Raw genomic sequence first — 17,196 nt, forward strand, 5'->3', positions numbered from 1 at the left:
TTACAATGTGATGCATTGATAATGTGATGACACGACGTGCAAGTAGGTGACATGTAAGTTACAAATGAAAATGAATCTGGTTTGTCAGCAAAGAGATGTAGTCACCACTCCCAGTGTTATGTAAGGTGAGCAACCCAAATGCCTCTCTCCCAAGAATATCTGTATTAAGAGCAGGGATATATTATAAAAATTAGCTAAATTTAAATTGAGCTATCTTTCACTTACATTAAAGAATATTTTTACCAAGTCATTGTAAGAAAATGATCTTAATTTTATTGCTTTGAATTTGATAAAAATATTTATTTAAGTTCATATCTTACAGCTGGCCGTGATTCTCAGATTTACATAATAGTTTGCGTCCTGTACTTTTTTTGCGTAACACAGACATCAATATGGCCAAATGTCAACTCATTCCACATTTGTATTAATAACGAATTAGTATTTGTAATAAACACTCCTGAACAGGTATAAAAACTTTTCTTAGAATTCTTTTGTGTTTAAAAGAAAACACTGTTTAACAAATAACATCATAGCCTCAAAAGACACATTCTAAAAAGGTACAAAAGTTGGGACAGGAGGAGTTGCAGTTCAGTTCACGTTCAGCTCTCCAAATCGTTAAGGATTAAACCCTTAGTCACTAACATACCTGATGTAACTTAAGCATCTGCTACATCCTGAGTCCTCATTCTCTGCTGCTGATAAAATGATGATCCTTCTTGTGGTTGTAGCTTTTCATCAGCTTTAACATGGCAGTAGGTATTAACAGATTATTACAGATACAGGCGTCTCAGTTTTCTCAAGGTTATGAACTGTAAGTGGAATGAAGCAGCACTTCCAGCTCACAAATGGATCCACAGGTAATGTGATAGCTCTTAAACTAAGCTTGTGACAATTAAACCAATAAAATGTAGCAATGAGAAAACTATTGACAAAGTACAACCAGGGAATGTTCATCTCCATGTAGGCTGGAATCTGTACCTGAAGTAAAAGGATGACTATCTGAAGTAGTACAAATGGCAACCAGGTACTGAGAAAACAGACAATGAGCTTGGGCAAGAGGATCTTTTTAGAGCTTGTGGTACAACTAGAGTGGGATGAAAAGGGAAAATAGAGGATAGCCTCATTCATATAGGAAGTTATCCTAACAGCCTGTACCAAGGTGACGACTTCTGACCAAGAGGTTATTAAAACCACTAGCAAGATCATCACCAAGGCCAACGAGAGCCAGTAGCTCTGAATGCTGACATAGAAAGGGCACTGATAAGGGTAAGGATAAGCGTCCTGCACGCTCAGGCTTTGGGAGATAGCTGGATCTCCCAAAACATAAGCAAGGACTGAAATCCAAATTAAAATTACCGTAAAGACATAAAATAATGTTTGACATTTGCATGGAAGTTTGGGGGTTTTTGAGAAATTCAGGTAATAATCTATACAAGCTATCAGGAAAACTGGATAATGCAAAAAGCCGTACGTAAAGGAAATAATCTGAGTTAATAGGCAGATGTGGTATTTAGTAAACCTGATGCCTAAAAGTACAAAATCCCTGAAATAGGATATAATGGAAATGTTTACCAAAAGGAAAAGATCGATGAATGCCAGTGAAATGCAAAAATAACCCATAAAATTTTGATAGGTGTTTTTTCTTCTCATTGCTAGGGTGAGGATATTTAATAATGTTTTCCCAAATGTAATCAAGAACAGCAGACTGCTGACATTCAGGGGCTGGTGTGTCTGATGTACCCAGTACTGAAAAGAGCAGTTCTCAGAGGAGCGAACAGTCATTTTTAGTTAAATTTCAGAAGGCCTGCTGCAATACACACAAGAAAACACCGCTTCACTTTATTTTCCATCCCTGCCAAAAAAGGAGAAAGAAAACCTTGATGTTATCTTGCCATCTCTATTTCAAAACTACAACAGCAAGCATCTCTAATTTCAAATATCTAACCCAATCATTTTTCCAAATAACTAAACAGGAATTTATATTATTCATAACACTTTAAGAACATAAGATATGGTCAAGAAGAATTAATGTGTATACTTTGGTTATTTTTTTGGACCCAGATGGTCCAGAACCTCCAGATCATTAACCCAAAATACCACAGACTAACATCAACCCAAGTACAGGTTTTAATAACTTCTTAAAAAGAGGGAGAGAAAAAGCTTTTATCTACTCATTGCTGTCAAGTTGATTTCGACTCAGCTACCCTGTAGGACAGAGGAGAACTGCCCCATAGGGTTTCCAAGGCTGTAAATCTTTTTTTTTTAATTTTTTTTAATTTTTATTGTGCTTTAAGTGAAAGTTTACAAATCAAGTCAGTCTTTCACACAAAAACTTATATACACCTTGCTAAACACTCCCAGTTGCTCTCCCCCTAATGAGACAGCCCGCTCCCTCCCTCCACTCCCTCTTTTCGTGTCCATTTTGCCACCTTCTAATCCCCTCCACCCTCTCATTTCCCCTCCAGGCAGGAGAAGCCAACATAGTCTCATGTGTCCACCTGATCCAAGAAGCTCACTCCTCACCAGCATCCCTCTCCAACCCATTGTCCAGTCCAATCCATGTCTGAAGAGTTGGCTTCGGGAATGGTTCCTGTCTTGGGCCAACAGAAGGTCAGGGGGCCATGACCACCGGGGTCCTTCTAGTCTCAGACCATAAAGTCTGGTCTTTTTATGAGAATTTGGGGTCTGCATCCCACTGCTCTCCTGCTCCCTCAGGGGTTCTCTGTTGTGTACCCTGTCAGGGCAGTCATCAGTTGTAGCCGGGCACCATCTAGTTCTTCTAGTCTCAGGCTGATATATTCTCTGGTTTATGGGGAGCTTTCTGTCTCTTGGGTTCATAGTTACCTTGTGTCCATTTGTTCTTCATTCTCCTTTGGTCCAGGTGGGTTGAGACCAATTGATGCATCTTAGATGGCTGCTTGCTAGCATTTAAGACCCCAGATGCCTCTCTCTCCAAGGTGGGATGCAGAATGTTTTATTAATAGATTTTATTACGCCAACTAACTTAGATGTCCCCTGAATCCATGGTCCCCAAACCCCTGCCCCTGGTACGCTGGCCTTTGAAGCATTCAGTTTTTTCCAGACTTCTTTGCTTTTGGTTTAGTCCAGTTGTGCTGACCTCACCTGTATTGTGCCAAGGCTATAAATCTTCATGGAAGCAAACTGCCATATCTTTCTCCCGTGGAGCTGCTGGTGGGTTCAAACCAATGACCTTTTGGTTAGCAGCCAAGTGCTTAACCGGTGCACCACCAGGGCTCCTTTTTTACTTTTATTTACTGGAGCTAAAATACATTCCTAAAATAGCGGCCTGATAGTTAACAATCACTGAAAGCTTTTAATCCCGTCCCCGAGCTTTTAATCCAGTCCCTGTCTCACCCCAGATGACTTCACCTATCCTTTTTTGTTTTAATAGTACTTCCTCAAGGGAAGGGCAGCAATTTCAGCCATGAAATTTAGAGGCAATGGTTATAGCGGTTTTCAAATTTTTTTTTGCTGCAGGATTATCTTTCAGGTGAAATCTTTCTCTGAAACCTGAAGATATAAAACAAATGGTTCAAAGGAAAATAATGGGACCACTGGTAAAGGGAAGAAAGGTAAGGATTTATACTATGGATATTTGTGGATATGATTTTTCAGCTGTGGCACCTGGAGAGACAGAGACAAGAGAATGTGGAGAAGGGATACCAAAAAAAAAAAAAAAAAAAACCCATTGCCATCAAGTCGATTCTGACTCATAGCAACCCCGTAGGACAGAGTAGAACAGTTCCGTAGGGTTTCCAGGAAGTGCCTGGTGGATTCGAACTGCTAACTTTTTGGTTAGCGGTCATAGCTCTTAACCACTATGCCACCAGGGTTTCTGGGCCTTTAATATGGAGACCTGAAAACATTAAGAAGTGGTAGGCAAAGGCAAAAGAACAGGGATTGAAGTTTCAGTGATGAATGCAGGAAAAACAGACGATGAAAGAGAAAGGTCAGAGAGAAAGAAATCAGGAGAGCAAAAAAAAAAAAAAAGGGGGGTTTCAAGGAATTCTATCTAAAATACAAACCATGGTTTACTCAAAGTTGTCTCTGCAAGACTGTTTGACCACAGTGTTTATAAAGAGCAAAAAGATAAACCAAATAACAAAAACAACTAAATCCTCACCATATGCCACTAGAAATGAATTAAAAATGATATCCTTAGAATGTACTATTATGCAGTCATTAAAAATGTTTTTCAGGATAGAAGAATCAGTTTTCACTCTATCTTTTCTGAATTTAACATTTTGAACTTTGTTACAGGTTTAAAAAATGATGTCACACATTATAGGGATAGCAACTAGGGTCACATAACAACATGTGTATAAATTTTTGTATGAGAAACTAACTTAGCTGTAAACTTTCACCTAAAGCACAATAAAAAAAAAAAAGTGCTCATGAAAAAAAAATGATAAATATCCACTATATGTTTAGTTAAGTGAAATGTAGGTTGTACAGTTATGCAGCAACATGTCATCTAGTTTTTATAAGAAAAAAAATTATATGTGCTTAGAAAACAACTAAAAAGGTATACAAGTGATCAATACGGCAGCCGTATACTTCTGGGTTTTTTGGCTCTTTCCTAAACTTCAAGGAAAAAAGTAAGTAAAGGAACATCAAGCCAGAAAAGTGAAAAGGAAAAAAATAAAAACAATTGGACTTGCCTAAAAGCAAATCACTGACGATTAAGTCATTCCCATGGAGTAGGCTATTTTAGACCTGTGTGTTCGCTGTAGCAGTCTGAGGGTGAAGAACAGAAAGCAGGGTGAGAGAAGGCTCAGTTCTGTTGACAGATTGAACTCTTACTCTCATGGTCATAAATGTGCCATGGCATAAGCTCACTTATTAAGGTATACAAATACACACTGACACATATATGTAAAGACAATTATTAAAAAACATACAATATCTTTTCATACCTATTGGTATAAAAGAACCAAACAAGTATTTTTCTACACTCAAACACACTAGTTTAAGTTTGTTTTGTGCCATCAAGTCAATTCCAATTCATGGGGAACTGGTGTGACAGGACAGAATTGCCTCATAGGGTTTTCTTGCTTGTAATCTTTATGGAAGCAAATTGCCAGGTCTCTCTCCTGCATAGCCTCTGGGTGGGTTCGAACCACCAAACTTTTGGTTAGCAACCAAGTGCTTAACTTGTGCCACCAGGGCTCCCCTCTCCCAGAAGAGTTCTATTCCAGGTTTGATATACAAGGGCATAGAAACATAGCTGTCACTTTGACAAACACACTGGCTTTATTAGTGGTGATGTTTGAATGAGGAAGACTGTATGAAGTCCTCCTGGTGCCAAGAAAAAAAAAAGGAAAAAAGGCTTAATTAAAAAATGTTTTTCAGTGTAGAAGACTTAGTTTTTACTCTATCTTTGCTAAACTTGTAAAATAATGATAAATTTCCACAGTATGGCTTAGAATGCAGGTAAGATGGGGGTGTGAGTTCATATTTATAAAGACCCACTTTTTTAAAAACATATCTTCAGGATAGAATAAATAAAAAAGAAGTGTCTATATCATATAATACCGTCTTTATAACTGCTATCTAAAAAAAGTAAAGCTAACGAATCTGGTTTAAGTCAACAACATCCATTGGATATTTCCCAAGTTTCTACTTTGTCTCTCAGGGGTGGAGCCAACTGGAAGGCCACAAAAGCAGGCTAGTCCCTGGAGCAGGGAAGCAACCCTGAGTGCCTCCTAAGGGCTAAGGAAGGTCCCCACAGGAGGAGGAAGAAGAGGAAGAAGAGGATCAACTATAGCTCTCCGTGCACTGAGAAGCTCCTAGTCTAGGGGAAGGTTGACAACAAGGACCTTCCTCCAGAGCTGAGAGAGAAAGACTTCCCCTGGGGCTGACACCCTGAATTTGGACTTCTAGCTTACTAGACTGTGAGAGAATAAACTTCTGTTTGTTGAAGCCATCCACCTGTGGTACTTCTATCATAGCAGCACTAGATGACTGACAGAATTTGGTACCAGGAGTGGGGTGCTGCTCTAACAGATACCTAAAATGTGGAAGCAGTTTTGAAACTGTGAATGGCTAGAGGAGTGGCAGCGGCAGAGGACCAGTAGCAGCAGAGAACCTGAAGCAGCAAAGAAGTGGCTGCAGCAGAGAACCAGCACCAGCAAAACCAGGAGAGCAACACGAGATGGCACTGGAGCTGACCCATGGAGCAAGGGAGCTGAGTGCCTGTGCATGCAGGAGGCTTCCCGGTGGAGTGGGTGCCTCCAGGCACTTATCGGTGGAGCTACAGAGCTTTAGAACACTTGCCCCAGCAGGGCAGATGTGGGCATGAGGCCCAAGGAGCCAAGAGGCCAAGAAAACAGGAGCAGAAGCTGAAGAGACAAGGAACACAAGAAGCCAAGCTACCTCAGTCTCAAAAGATACGGTCAGAACCTCTGAGCTTTCAAAGGGTGGAGCCGTGGCCTCTGGTGTTTCTAAGGGTGGAGTCACCACTCATGTGGACTAGGAGAATTGTGTGCCTAAAGCCGAGGGAGCAGAGTTGCTGTCCCAGTGGGCCTGGAAGGCGGAGCTGAAGCCCAGAGCCGAGGGGCCTCCACTCAGAATCTGGAGAGTGTGGCTAATACCTAGAGTCTGGAGGGCGGGGCCATTGTGTAAATTATCTCAGAGAACAGAGGATTATTTTCAAAGCCTTGAGGGCTAATGTAATGTGTTCTGCTGACTTGCTTGGTGTCTGTTATCCCTTCTTTTCCTCCAGTTTCTCTCATCTGTAATGGAAATGTCTAGCTTGTGCCTGTTCTACCATTGTATCTTTGGAAGCAGATAGTTTGTTTTCTAGATTTCACAGATGAAGAGAAATTTTGGGATTTTGGACTCAGAGTTGATTTAAGACTTTTACCATGATATGATGCGGTGAATACGTTTTACATGTGGCAAGGACATGAATTTTGGGGGTAAAGGGTAGAATGTCATGGATTGAATTGTGTCCCCCCAAAATACCTGTCAACTTGGTTAGACCATGATTCCCAGTATTGTGTGGTCGTCCTCCGTTTTGTGATTTTCCTATGTGTTATAATCATAATCTCTGCCTGTGGTTAAAGAGGGTGGGATGTAACACTGTTGCTCAGGTCACATCCCTGATCGAATGTAAAAGGAGTTTCCCTGGGGTGTGGCCTGCACCATCTTTTATCTTACAAGAGATGAAAGGGAAGCAAGCAGAGAGACAGGGGGACCTCATGCCACCAAGAAAGCAGGGCTGAGAGCAAAGCACATCCTTTGGACCCAAGGTCCTTGGCAAGAAGCTCCTAGTCCAGCAGAAGATTGATGACAAGGACCTTCCTCCAGAATGGACAAAGAAAGCCTTCCCCTGGAGTCGATGCCCTGAATTTGGACTTAAAGCCTACTAGACTGTGAGAGAATAAATTTCTCTTTGTTGAAGCTATCCACTTGTGGTATTTCTGTTATAGCAGCACTAGATGACTAAGATGAAGTCCTTTCCAAGGCATCTTTTCTCTTCCATGGGCTTGCTTTGTGATCTGGCCTGAATCAAGTTAGCGGAGTATTAATGGAGCTTAGAGGAAACAAACCATGATTTCTCTTCCTGACCCAAGTCTTCAATTTTTTATTTATAACTAAATTAATTCTTAACAACATACCATACTCACCCTGCTTTCTCCATTGGGTCCTTGATGGCCGATGATCGTCCAATTTTATTTCTGTAACATCTTACTTTTGGTTCCTTACATCTCATTTTGCTATACCAAAAATGCTATGTGAATAAACTCTGTATGAAAGATAGAAAACAAAAAGTAACCATCATTAGTAATCATCTTATTGGTTAATAACCATCTTAATGAGTCTGGTGTAAATGGCTCCAGATTTCCTGCTTAGAAAAACCAAATTTCTATGCGATTGGGGCCAGCAACTAATTGCCAATTATTCTTAGCTTCTTTTAAACAAAAGGAACACTTAGAGACTGGTAGTTCACCAAAGACCCCCAGATATGGGTGCATATAACATGGTATCTATTTAAAGAAATCTTGCTTCTATTGAAATTTTCATCAGAAGATTCTGAGTCTAAACCAGAAATTTCTCAAACTGGTTTCAGGACTCCTTAACACTCATTACATGTTAACATGAATAACTTTTTTTTTTTTTTAATGAAAAATTACTATATTTTCCAAACAAAAGATTTTAGTGAGAAGAGTGGCAATTTTTAACATCTTCCCAAATCACTGTAGTATCTGGCTAAACAGCAGACGGCTGAATTCTTATCTTCTATATTTAATCAGCTGTGGTATCACACATCTTGTAGCTTTTACACAAGTCCTCTACATTTGTGAGAGTTAAAAATGGTAAATAACTTCTTAGTATTATTATGAAAATAGGTTTGAACTCAAAACCCCTTGGAAAGGTCTGAGGGCCCTTGGGGTACCTGAACCACACTTTTAGAATCATTGCTCTAAACAATGCCTTTACTTTCTGTAACAGAGTTATCATATAGGTGTGCTGCACAACCTGATATGCCATTTCAGAAAAGTTTAACAAAACCGCCTGCATTAAGCAGTAGGATGGATGGGAAGCTATGCACTGTTAACATTAACATTCTGGTCTACTGTTACATAGAAAAAGGAACTGGTATTGAGGCTGTATTTGCTGAGCCTGATAAGTGGAGAAAGCCTGTGGGAAAAATAATGTACTCAGCCTTGTCCATGGGTTTTACATACTTTTTTCTCTAAACCTTACAATAATCTTGAAAGGTGTATATTATTTTTCTCCAATGAGGAAGCAGGGGTTAATAAGTCCGTTTTCCTAGGTCACACGATTGATAACTGCTGGAACTGAAGTTAAACTCGGGTCTGATTTCAAACCTTAGGTTCTTCAGTAAGCCACGATTATGGGTCAACTCACAACTGGGAATGTAGAAAGGGACCCAATTTATATATGTGAAAGTGCTTTTTTATGAGTGATTATATTGATTCCCGGTACCCACAGGGCCATGAAATAAACTGATCCATTTGGATAATATCTTTTTATTCCTCTAAAAGGTAAATATTAATAGACTCTTCAAAATGTGGGCCTTATTTGATAATATGCATCAAAATTCAGTGAACAAATAAAATACCATCCAACTCTGGTAACTTTTTAAGAAATGGATGTTTTGTTTTCATTCATTTATACAGTGTAATTAGGTTCAATATAGAAAATTAAGAAAATACTGAAAAGGAAGATTTTTATTTAATATATTTGTAAATAGTTAATATAATTTATATGGTACAAAACTCAAGTTACAGAAGTATATACAGTGAAAATTGCCCCTCCTACCTACTTCTTGGAAACCCTGGTGGCGTCGTGATTAAGAGCTGCGGCTGCTAACCAAAAAGTTGGCAGTTTAAATCCACTGGGTGCTCCTTAGAAACCATATGGGGCAGTTCTACTCTGTCCTATAGGGTCACTATGAGTTGGAATCGGCTTGACGGCAATAGGGTTTTTTTTTTTGGGTAGGGGGTACCTACTCCTCACCCTCTGTCCCTGCTATCCAGTCCAGTTTCCCTCCCTAGATACAATCATTTTTACCAGTTACTTGTATATCTTTCAAAAGATATTCTAAAGCAAAGTTTTAAAAAAAAAACTTGAAATTTCTATGTTTTTAAGGCAACTAGCAAGGGATTCTTGATTTTCCCTTTCCCGAGTCTCATTTACATACAGATATCAGAGAAGAGAGTTGCAAAGGTAGAAAATCAACAAAATACAAATCAATGATCTTCCAGACCACAGGAGTAATTTCCACCAACCCAAACATAGGGTTGGCCATAAGGAAGGTCAGTGGGACCAGGCAGGAGGACCAAGGAAGGGTTATCTCAGCATAGTGGGATGGGGGATTTTTTTTTTTTCCCCTGTGGTGTTGCATTATAGTGCTCACCCATACAGTTTTTCTCTGCTTCTAGGTACATAACGATTTTAATCTCTTGACCCCTACGGTTAGGTGTCCCCACGTCTCTACTTCTGGCCAATCAATGGGCTATGAATCCAAAGCATTTTATTGCAGATGAGATCTTTCAGAGTTCTCTTGCCACAGGGAATAATGAGGTCACATGCTGTAGATGGTACAGCTCAAGATGGTGGAGCCTCTGTCAACCTGGGTCCTTGAGAGATTGCGTGGACCAAAACTCCTGATGACTCATAATGGATGTATAAAAAATATTGAGAAATAAACCTTTGTATTATTACACCACTGGGATTTTGTGATTCTTTGTTATGGTCTATCCTAATTAATATAATTCCTTATACTGTATTTTATGCAAATAACACCCACTGGGTTTGTTTGCCAGCTGCACCCTCCCCTGGCAAGGTATTTTTGTAATCGCTCTATGCCAATTTTTTTTTCCCACAACATGTAGAATAAGATTGGCATGGTGACGCTTGTGAGGGTGCCACATGGCGGGAGGGCACGGCCAGCAAACAAACACAGAAGGAGAACATTATTTGCATAAAAATATGGTAATTCTCTGTATCATTTGAAATTTTTTTAACAGCATGTATCATTTATATTATTATGCATAATTTATACTATCAGAATACAGCTATAGTAGAAAAAAGAGAACTTTGAAAAGCAACAAAGCAAATGTAAGAAAACTGGCAAAAAGCCAGCAGAGGAGAAAGCAGAGTGGCAATCTTATTTATACCCTGGAACCATCAAAAGGCTCAGGAATTGTTGGTTCCAGGTACCTTTACAAAGGGATACAAAGGTGAAACTAAAAACAGGAGGACTGGCTGCAAATGAAATAAGCAGTTAGATCCCAAGATCCCTTCCCTAAATCAGTGTAGCAGACAACTTCCTCCCCAACTATGGAATGAGAATGGACGTTTTTTCCTCTGACAAGGGCAAAACAGGGTTTTTGTACTATGGGTGGAGTTGAGGATCAAGGTACCATACTGAAAACAGGGAGACTGAGTAAAAATATACATACCGAAAGTCGAGACTTCACCAACCTTCTTTCCCCACTTGGCTTTCAGGAATACTGTTATCAGAGACATAAAGATACAAAGGTCCTTCTCCAGGAACTAACCTAGGAAGAAACACCTATAAATACGGACATTGGGTCTTCCCTAGTAAAACAGCCCAGACAACACCGTATTCACAAATATGACTCAACATTCAAAGATCCCCAGATATTCAAGGAAATTTCTACTAAGAGAAATCAAACACACCTATAAGCAGAGAAAAAAGCCGCTTGGAGGAAAGAGACACAATGTAAGAAGAAACTTTATTTAAAAAAAGTCATTTTCTGAGAGAAAATATTGCATTGAAGAAGCAAGAAAAGGAGATTATTGCAAAACAACAACAGAAAACAAAAATATAATGACAGAAATCCTAAGGTGAACCAAAGAGCTGGAAAATAATGTTTAGGAAATTTCCCATAAAAGGTAGAGCAAAAAGACAGAGAAAGGAGAAGAAAATTAGAGAACAAACAGAGCAGGTCAAACATCTGAATAATTGGAGTCACACAAAGTGAGAGAACAAACTGGATGGGAGAAAATCACAGAAGAAAACAAAAGAACATTTTCTAGAATTGAAGGGTTTCCAAGTCTGAAAGGGCTCATCAATGCCTACCTCTATGGAGAGAAACAGTCCCACACAGAGGCACATGACCAGAAATTTCAGAACAGTGATAACAAAATGAAGAGGTTACCAGTTTCCCAACGGAAATCAAAACAAATTTTCCTACAAAGCATTAAGAGACAGTGTGGGTATCTTGAAAACTGTAAATTAAGGGAAAGAATAAAGCATTTACCTTGTTTTATATGAGACATATGACTGAGGAATCAAGTAGCAGATAAGGGGAAGTGTCTCTTTTAAAACTGTTCCAACTTATAAATGAAAAATCAACAACAGACTTAGAATGTCGCCATTTTGCAACAACCTCCCCCCTGTAATGGATTAACAGATGTAGACAGTAAGCACCTATGGCTGCCACCGTCACAAAAGAATAGACAACCAGACCTTTTGTGTCTCCTATAGATCGAACTTAAGTCTGATTAAGTCTCTGGATCCAGTTGCCAACTTGCAGGAAATTCAGAGGACAGAGGAACATACTGAGTTGTTCCACAAGTGTGCAATGAGCATAACTGAGACTATAGAAAACTCTAAAGATCAAAAGTCCTGTCTCTTAAATAGACAAGGAAAAAAAAGGAATGGAGAAGTAATCTACAGAGTTAAAGAGACTTAAAAGACATCTTAAATAGTTGTTTTAAACTGAAGTCTTTAAGTATGCACATGTGAGTGATAAAACTTTATCAAATGATTACTATAAAAGTGAAGATGTATTAATTTGGGGGGTTGGGAAACGGGCTGTGATTGGGAGAGGCCATATGGAAGAGGCTTACGGGACAAAGTTCTATTTTTTGCCTGAGTGGTGGTTATAAGGGCATTTGTTAATTCATTAAGCTATAAATTTTTGTGTATATATTTTATTTTTCAAGAAGGTATTTTTAAAATAATCATAATGGTATCAGGTTTCTCAGCAACAACACTGGAGGCCAAAGATGCCTTCAGTTTGAAGGTATGATAAGTTCAACCAAATAAAAATAACACTTCTTGCCATAAAATGGTGGGTGAAAAAAATGAACTGGGGAAAAACATTACAAAATATTAATCTCCCTAATTTATAAAGAGCTCTTGAAAGCCAAACAAGAAAAAGACAAATAGAGAAATAATAAATGAGCAAAGAATTTGAAGAGACAATTGACAGAAAAGGATAAATGGGCTGTTAAAAACAAAAATGAATATTTAAATTGTATTGTTTGCCTCTTAAATGACAGACCAAACCCCTAAATCTGTCAACAGAGTATATGTTGGCGAGGCTATGGAATAAACAGGAATTCTCAACCACTGGTGAGGCTGCAGGGGTATAAGTGGTATGTTGTTGTTGTTGTTAGGTATTGTCGAGTCAGTTCGGACACACAGTGACCTGTGTGCAACAGAGTGAAACACTGCTCGGTCCTGCGCCATTCTCATAATCGTTTCTATGTTTGAACCCATTGTTGCATCCACTGTGTCAATCCATCTCATTGACAGTCCGTCTTTTTTTCTCTGACCCTCTACTTTAGCAAGCATAATGTCCTTCTCCAGGGACTCATCCCACCTGATAACATGTCCAAAGTACATGAGGTGAAATCTCACCATCCTGGCTCCTAAGAAGCATTCCAGCTGTTCTTCCTCCAAGACAGATTTGTTCGTTCTTCTGGCAGTCCATGGTATATTCAATATTCTTCACCAACACCATAATTCAAAGTTGTCAATTCTTCTTTGGTCTTCCTTATTCATTGTCCAGCTTTCATATGCATATGAGGCAACTGAAAAAACCATGGCTTGGGTCAGGTGCACCTTACTCCTCATCTTTGTTTTTTAACACTTTTAAGAGGTCTTTTGCAGCAGATTTGCTCAATGCAATGCGTCTTTTGACTTCTTGACTGCTGCTTCCACGGGTGTTGATTGTGGATCCAAGTAAAATGAAAGCCTTGACAACTTCAGTATTTTTTCCATTTATCATGATGTTGCTTGTTGGTACAGTTGCGAGAATTTCTGTTTTCTTTATGTTGAAGTGTAATCCATACTCAAGGCTGCAGCCTTTGATCTTCATCAGTAAGTGCTTCAAGTCTTCTTCGCTTTCGGCAAGTAAGGTTGTGTATTTGCATACTGCAGGTTGTTAATGAGTCTTCCTCCAATCCTGATGCCGCACTCTCCTTCATATACTTCAGCTTCTTGGATGATCTGTTCAGCATACAAACTGAATAAATATGGTGAAAGGATACAACACCTTTCCTGTTCAAATGACTGCCTCTTGGTCTATGTACACGTTTCACATGAGCATAATTAAGTGCTCTAGAATTTCCATTCTTTGCAATATTATCCATAATTTGCTATGATCCACACAGTCAAATGAATCAATAAAACACAGGTAAATACGCTTCTGGTACTCTCTGCTTTCAGCCAAGATCCAGCTAACATCAGCAATGATATCCTTTGTTCTATGTCCTCTTCTCAATCCAGCTTGAATTTCTGGCAGTTCCCTGTTGATGTACTGCTGCAACCATTTTTGAATTATCTTCAGCAAAATTTTACTTGCATGTGACATTAATGATATTGTTTGATAATTTCCACATTCTGTTGGATTATCTTTCTTTGAAATGGGCACAAATATGGATGTCTAATTTAGTCAGTTGTTCAGGTAGCTGTCTTCCAAATTTCTTGCCATAGACAAGTGAGTGCTTCCAGCATTGCATCCATTTGTTAAAACATCTCAATTGGTATTCCATCAGTTCCTGGAGCCTTGTTTTTCACCAATGCCTTGAGTGAAGCTTGGACTTCTTCCTTTAATACCGTTGGTCTGGATCATATGCTACCTCCTGAAATGGTTGAATGTCAACCAGTTCTTTTTGGTACAGTGGCTCTGTGTATTCCTTTCATCTTCTTTTGATGTTTCCTGTGTTGTTCAGTATTTTGCCCACAGAATCCCTCAACAGTACATCTTGAGAAATGAGCAGCGTGTTCTTCCCTTTTGGTTTTCTAGGTCTAGGTCTTTGCACATTTCATAAAAAAAAATAGATGGTATAATTTCTTATAAAAGGCAATTTGGCAGTATCTATCAAAATTACAAATATACATATATGTTCTTTGCTCCAGCAACTCTACTCCTAAGATTTATCCTATAAATTTGCTTGTATGCACAAAAAAGTAAGTTTTGCAAGATTATTCATGGAAGCACTGTTTATAATAACAAAAAGTTGAAAACCACCTAAATATCCCTCAATATGGAACGAGTTAAAAAAAAAATAATGGAATACTATGCAGCTATTTTTTTTAAATGAGGAAATGATCCATGTCCTGATGTTGGTCTCCAAGATAAGCTGCATAAAAAAGCAAGACCTAGAACAGTACAGAGTACAGAAGCATTTGTTTAAAAAAGGGGAGAAAAAGAAGAATATATAATCAAATATGCTTCTATATATGCATAAGAAAGCCCTGGAAGGACACTTAAGAAAAAGTGTGAAACAATTATTACAGAAGTAGGAACTTGGCAGATGGGGTCATAGGATGGAAACATATATCTCTATCTATATACATAGATAGAGATATATATGTATATATATTTCCTACTATTAAAATTCTCCTTACCATGTGAATGTATTAAGTATTTGAAAAATTAAACTGAATTAAGAAAAAAAAACTAAACAAGCTATCTACAAATTGGTACAACTCTACACTGCACAAATGGTTTAAGTAGTTGTTTACTGTGAAAAGGATTTAAATTTTTAAAAAATAATTAAAAAAATTAATTTCCAATGAAGAATTCTAAACTAATCTAAATGGTCAATTATGTATAGAAGCAAAATAAAGTAATTTTTAGGTATGTGAAGTCCCAAAAATATTTGACTCACACAACTTTCTTAGGAAGTCAATGGGACACCCCATTAAAATGAAGGAATAAACTAAGAAAGAGAAAGATATAGAACCCAGGAAACAAGATACATTAGAAAAGAGGAAGATGGATTCCTAGCTGGGAGAAGATTATCTGTGCACCTATCTCAAGCACACAATCTAGCACATGGCTCTGGGAAAAATCTCTTCAAGAAGACAGAAATTCCAAATATCTCCAAATATAATGAAAGATTTACACAGTAGGGAAGAGTTTGTGGTTGAATTAGTGACACCCGTTGCCCTCATAACAGCCCTACAGGACAGAGTAGAACTGCCCCATAGGGTTTCCAAGAAGTGCTGTTGGATTCGAACTGCCAAGCTTTTGGTTAGCAGCCGAGCTCTTAACCACTGCACCACCAGGGCTCCCACGCAAAATAATGGGCTCCTACAATTGATGCATATTAGATTGGATGGAACACAGTACAGGCAGTCCCTGACTTATGATGTATTCAAGTTACGACGAACCGCACATAATTGTCTGTTTTTTGTACAACTTATCATTAGTAATATGTACTACATACAATGATGTCATCATTCTCATGCCAATCACCAAAGATAAAAATAAAGATCAGACTTAAAAAGATATTGATAATAAAAGACAGTAATAATGAATGCTAAAAAAAAAAAATAAAAGGTAAGTATTTAGAAACCAGGATCTGGGCACTAGGTGTGTCACTGCATCTAGCCTTTTTAGTGGGAAGAGCCAGAAAATAAGTATATTTAAAATCAAGAGTTTATACTGATACCTCTGGTTGAAATCTAAGACCACAGAATTCTTCCTCACCTTATCCCATTCCATATTTGTATCTCTTCCCCACAGTGAAAACCTGATTCTCAACTACATTAGAATACTGATTTATTTACTCTATCTTACAATACATACTAAATAGTTTCGGAATTAACTATGCTGATACCATTGCCAGCAATTATGTAAATAAAGTTCAACATTTCCTTGCAGTTTTTTTGTTCCCCGAATGTACTTTACTAAGGGTGTGTAGTCTGAGTATTGTGTTAAAGTTACTTGAATTAATCCTTGTTTTCTTTTGTGGTTATGTAATCGATTCGATATACTGTTTTATTACTTGCTTTTTGCATATTCAATTACAAGGGTTGCTTCATTTTCATTTAATTTTAATTTTGGAATATGTAAAATATTTACCTGGTTCAAAGTCAAAACTACATAAAAAGGTCTACTCAGAAAAGTGCCATTTCCATCCTTATCCCCTCCATCCATTTCCATCCATCCCCTATCATCCTATCATTTTTATTTATTTCTGGTTAGTTTCTATGCTTCTTTTTGCAAAAATAAGTGTATCTTTGTGTGTTTGTGTACTTATTTACCCTTCAACACATTAGATACATTCTTTTGCAACTTTTTTTTTTCCCACTTAAAAAAACCTAGAAACCGGTCCCTATCAGTTCACGGATTCTTCCTTTTTAATGTTTTAAAACTGTTTTAACAACTGCATTATGTGGACACACTGTACTTTTTTTTTCAGCTAGTGTTCTATGGGTTGGCATTTAAGTTGTTTCCAAATGTTTTCCATTTGCAAATAATTTTGTAATGAACAATCTTCTGTCTGTATTCTTTCTTATTTGTGGAGGTGTTTCCTCTGCAATAATTAATTACCAGAAGTGGGGCTGTTGGGCCAAAGGGTAAATGCTTATATAATTTTGTTGTTGTTATTAGTTGCTGTCAAGTAGGCTCTGACTCATGGTGCACTTAT

The 17,196-nt window shown here is 38.1% G+C and overlaps 1 protein-coding gene across 6 annotated transcripts in view; it reads right to left on the reverse strand.

Annotated features, from left to right (window-relative positions):
* Window positions 1–271: 271 nt before the first annotated feature.
* The window catches only part of GPR160 (G protein-coupled receptor 160), a 50,381-nt gene continuing 33,456 nt past the window's right edge, over window positions 272–17,196 (reverse strand). For 3 of the 6 annotated variants that reach the window (XM_049867731.1, XM_049867727.1, XM_049867732.1), the window contains exons 3-5: window positions 10,959–11,057; window positions 7,653–7,771; window positions 272–1,852 (exon numbers count right to left, since the gene is read on the reverse strand). In XM_049867731.1, the coding sequence (XP_049723688.1) occupies window positions 760–1,782 (1,023 nt within the window). In that variant the 5' untranslated portion in view covers window positions 1,783–1,852; window positions 7,653–7,771; window positions 10,959–11,057 and the 3' untranslated portion in view covers window positions 272–759. Of the gene's footprint in view, window positions 1,853–4,682; window positions 4,759–7,652; window positions 7,772–10,958; window positions 11,058–17,196 lie in introns of those variants that run through there. The other 3 variants (XM_049867728.1, XM_049867729.1, XM_049867730.1) reach the window with 3 other exon arrangements.

The sequence above is a fragment of the Elephas maximus genome, chromosome 23, assembly GCF_024166365.1.
Source record: "Elephas maximus indicus isolate mEleMax1 chromosome 23, mEleMax1 primary haplotype, whole genome shotgun sequence".
Lineage (NCBI taxonomy): Eukaryota > Metazoa > Chordata > Mammalia > Proboscidea > Elephantidae > Elephas > Elephas maximus.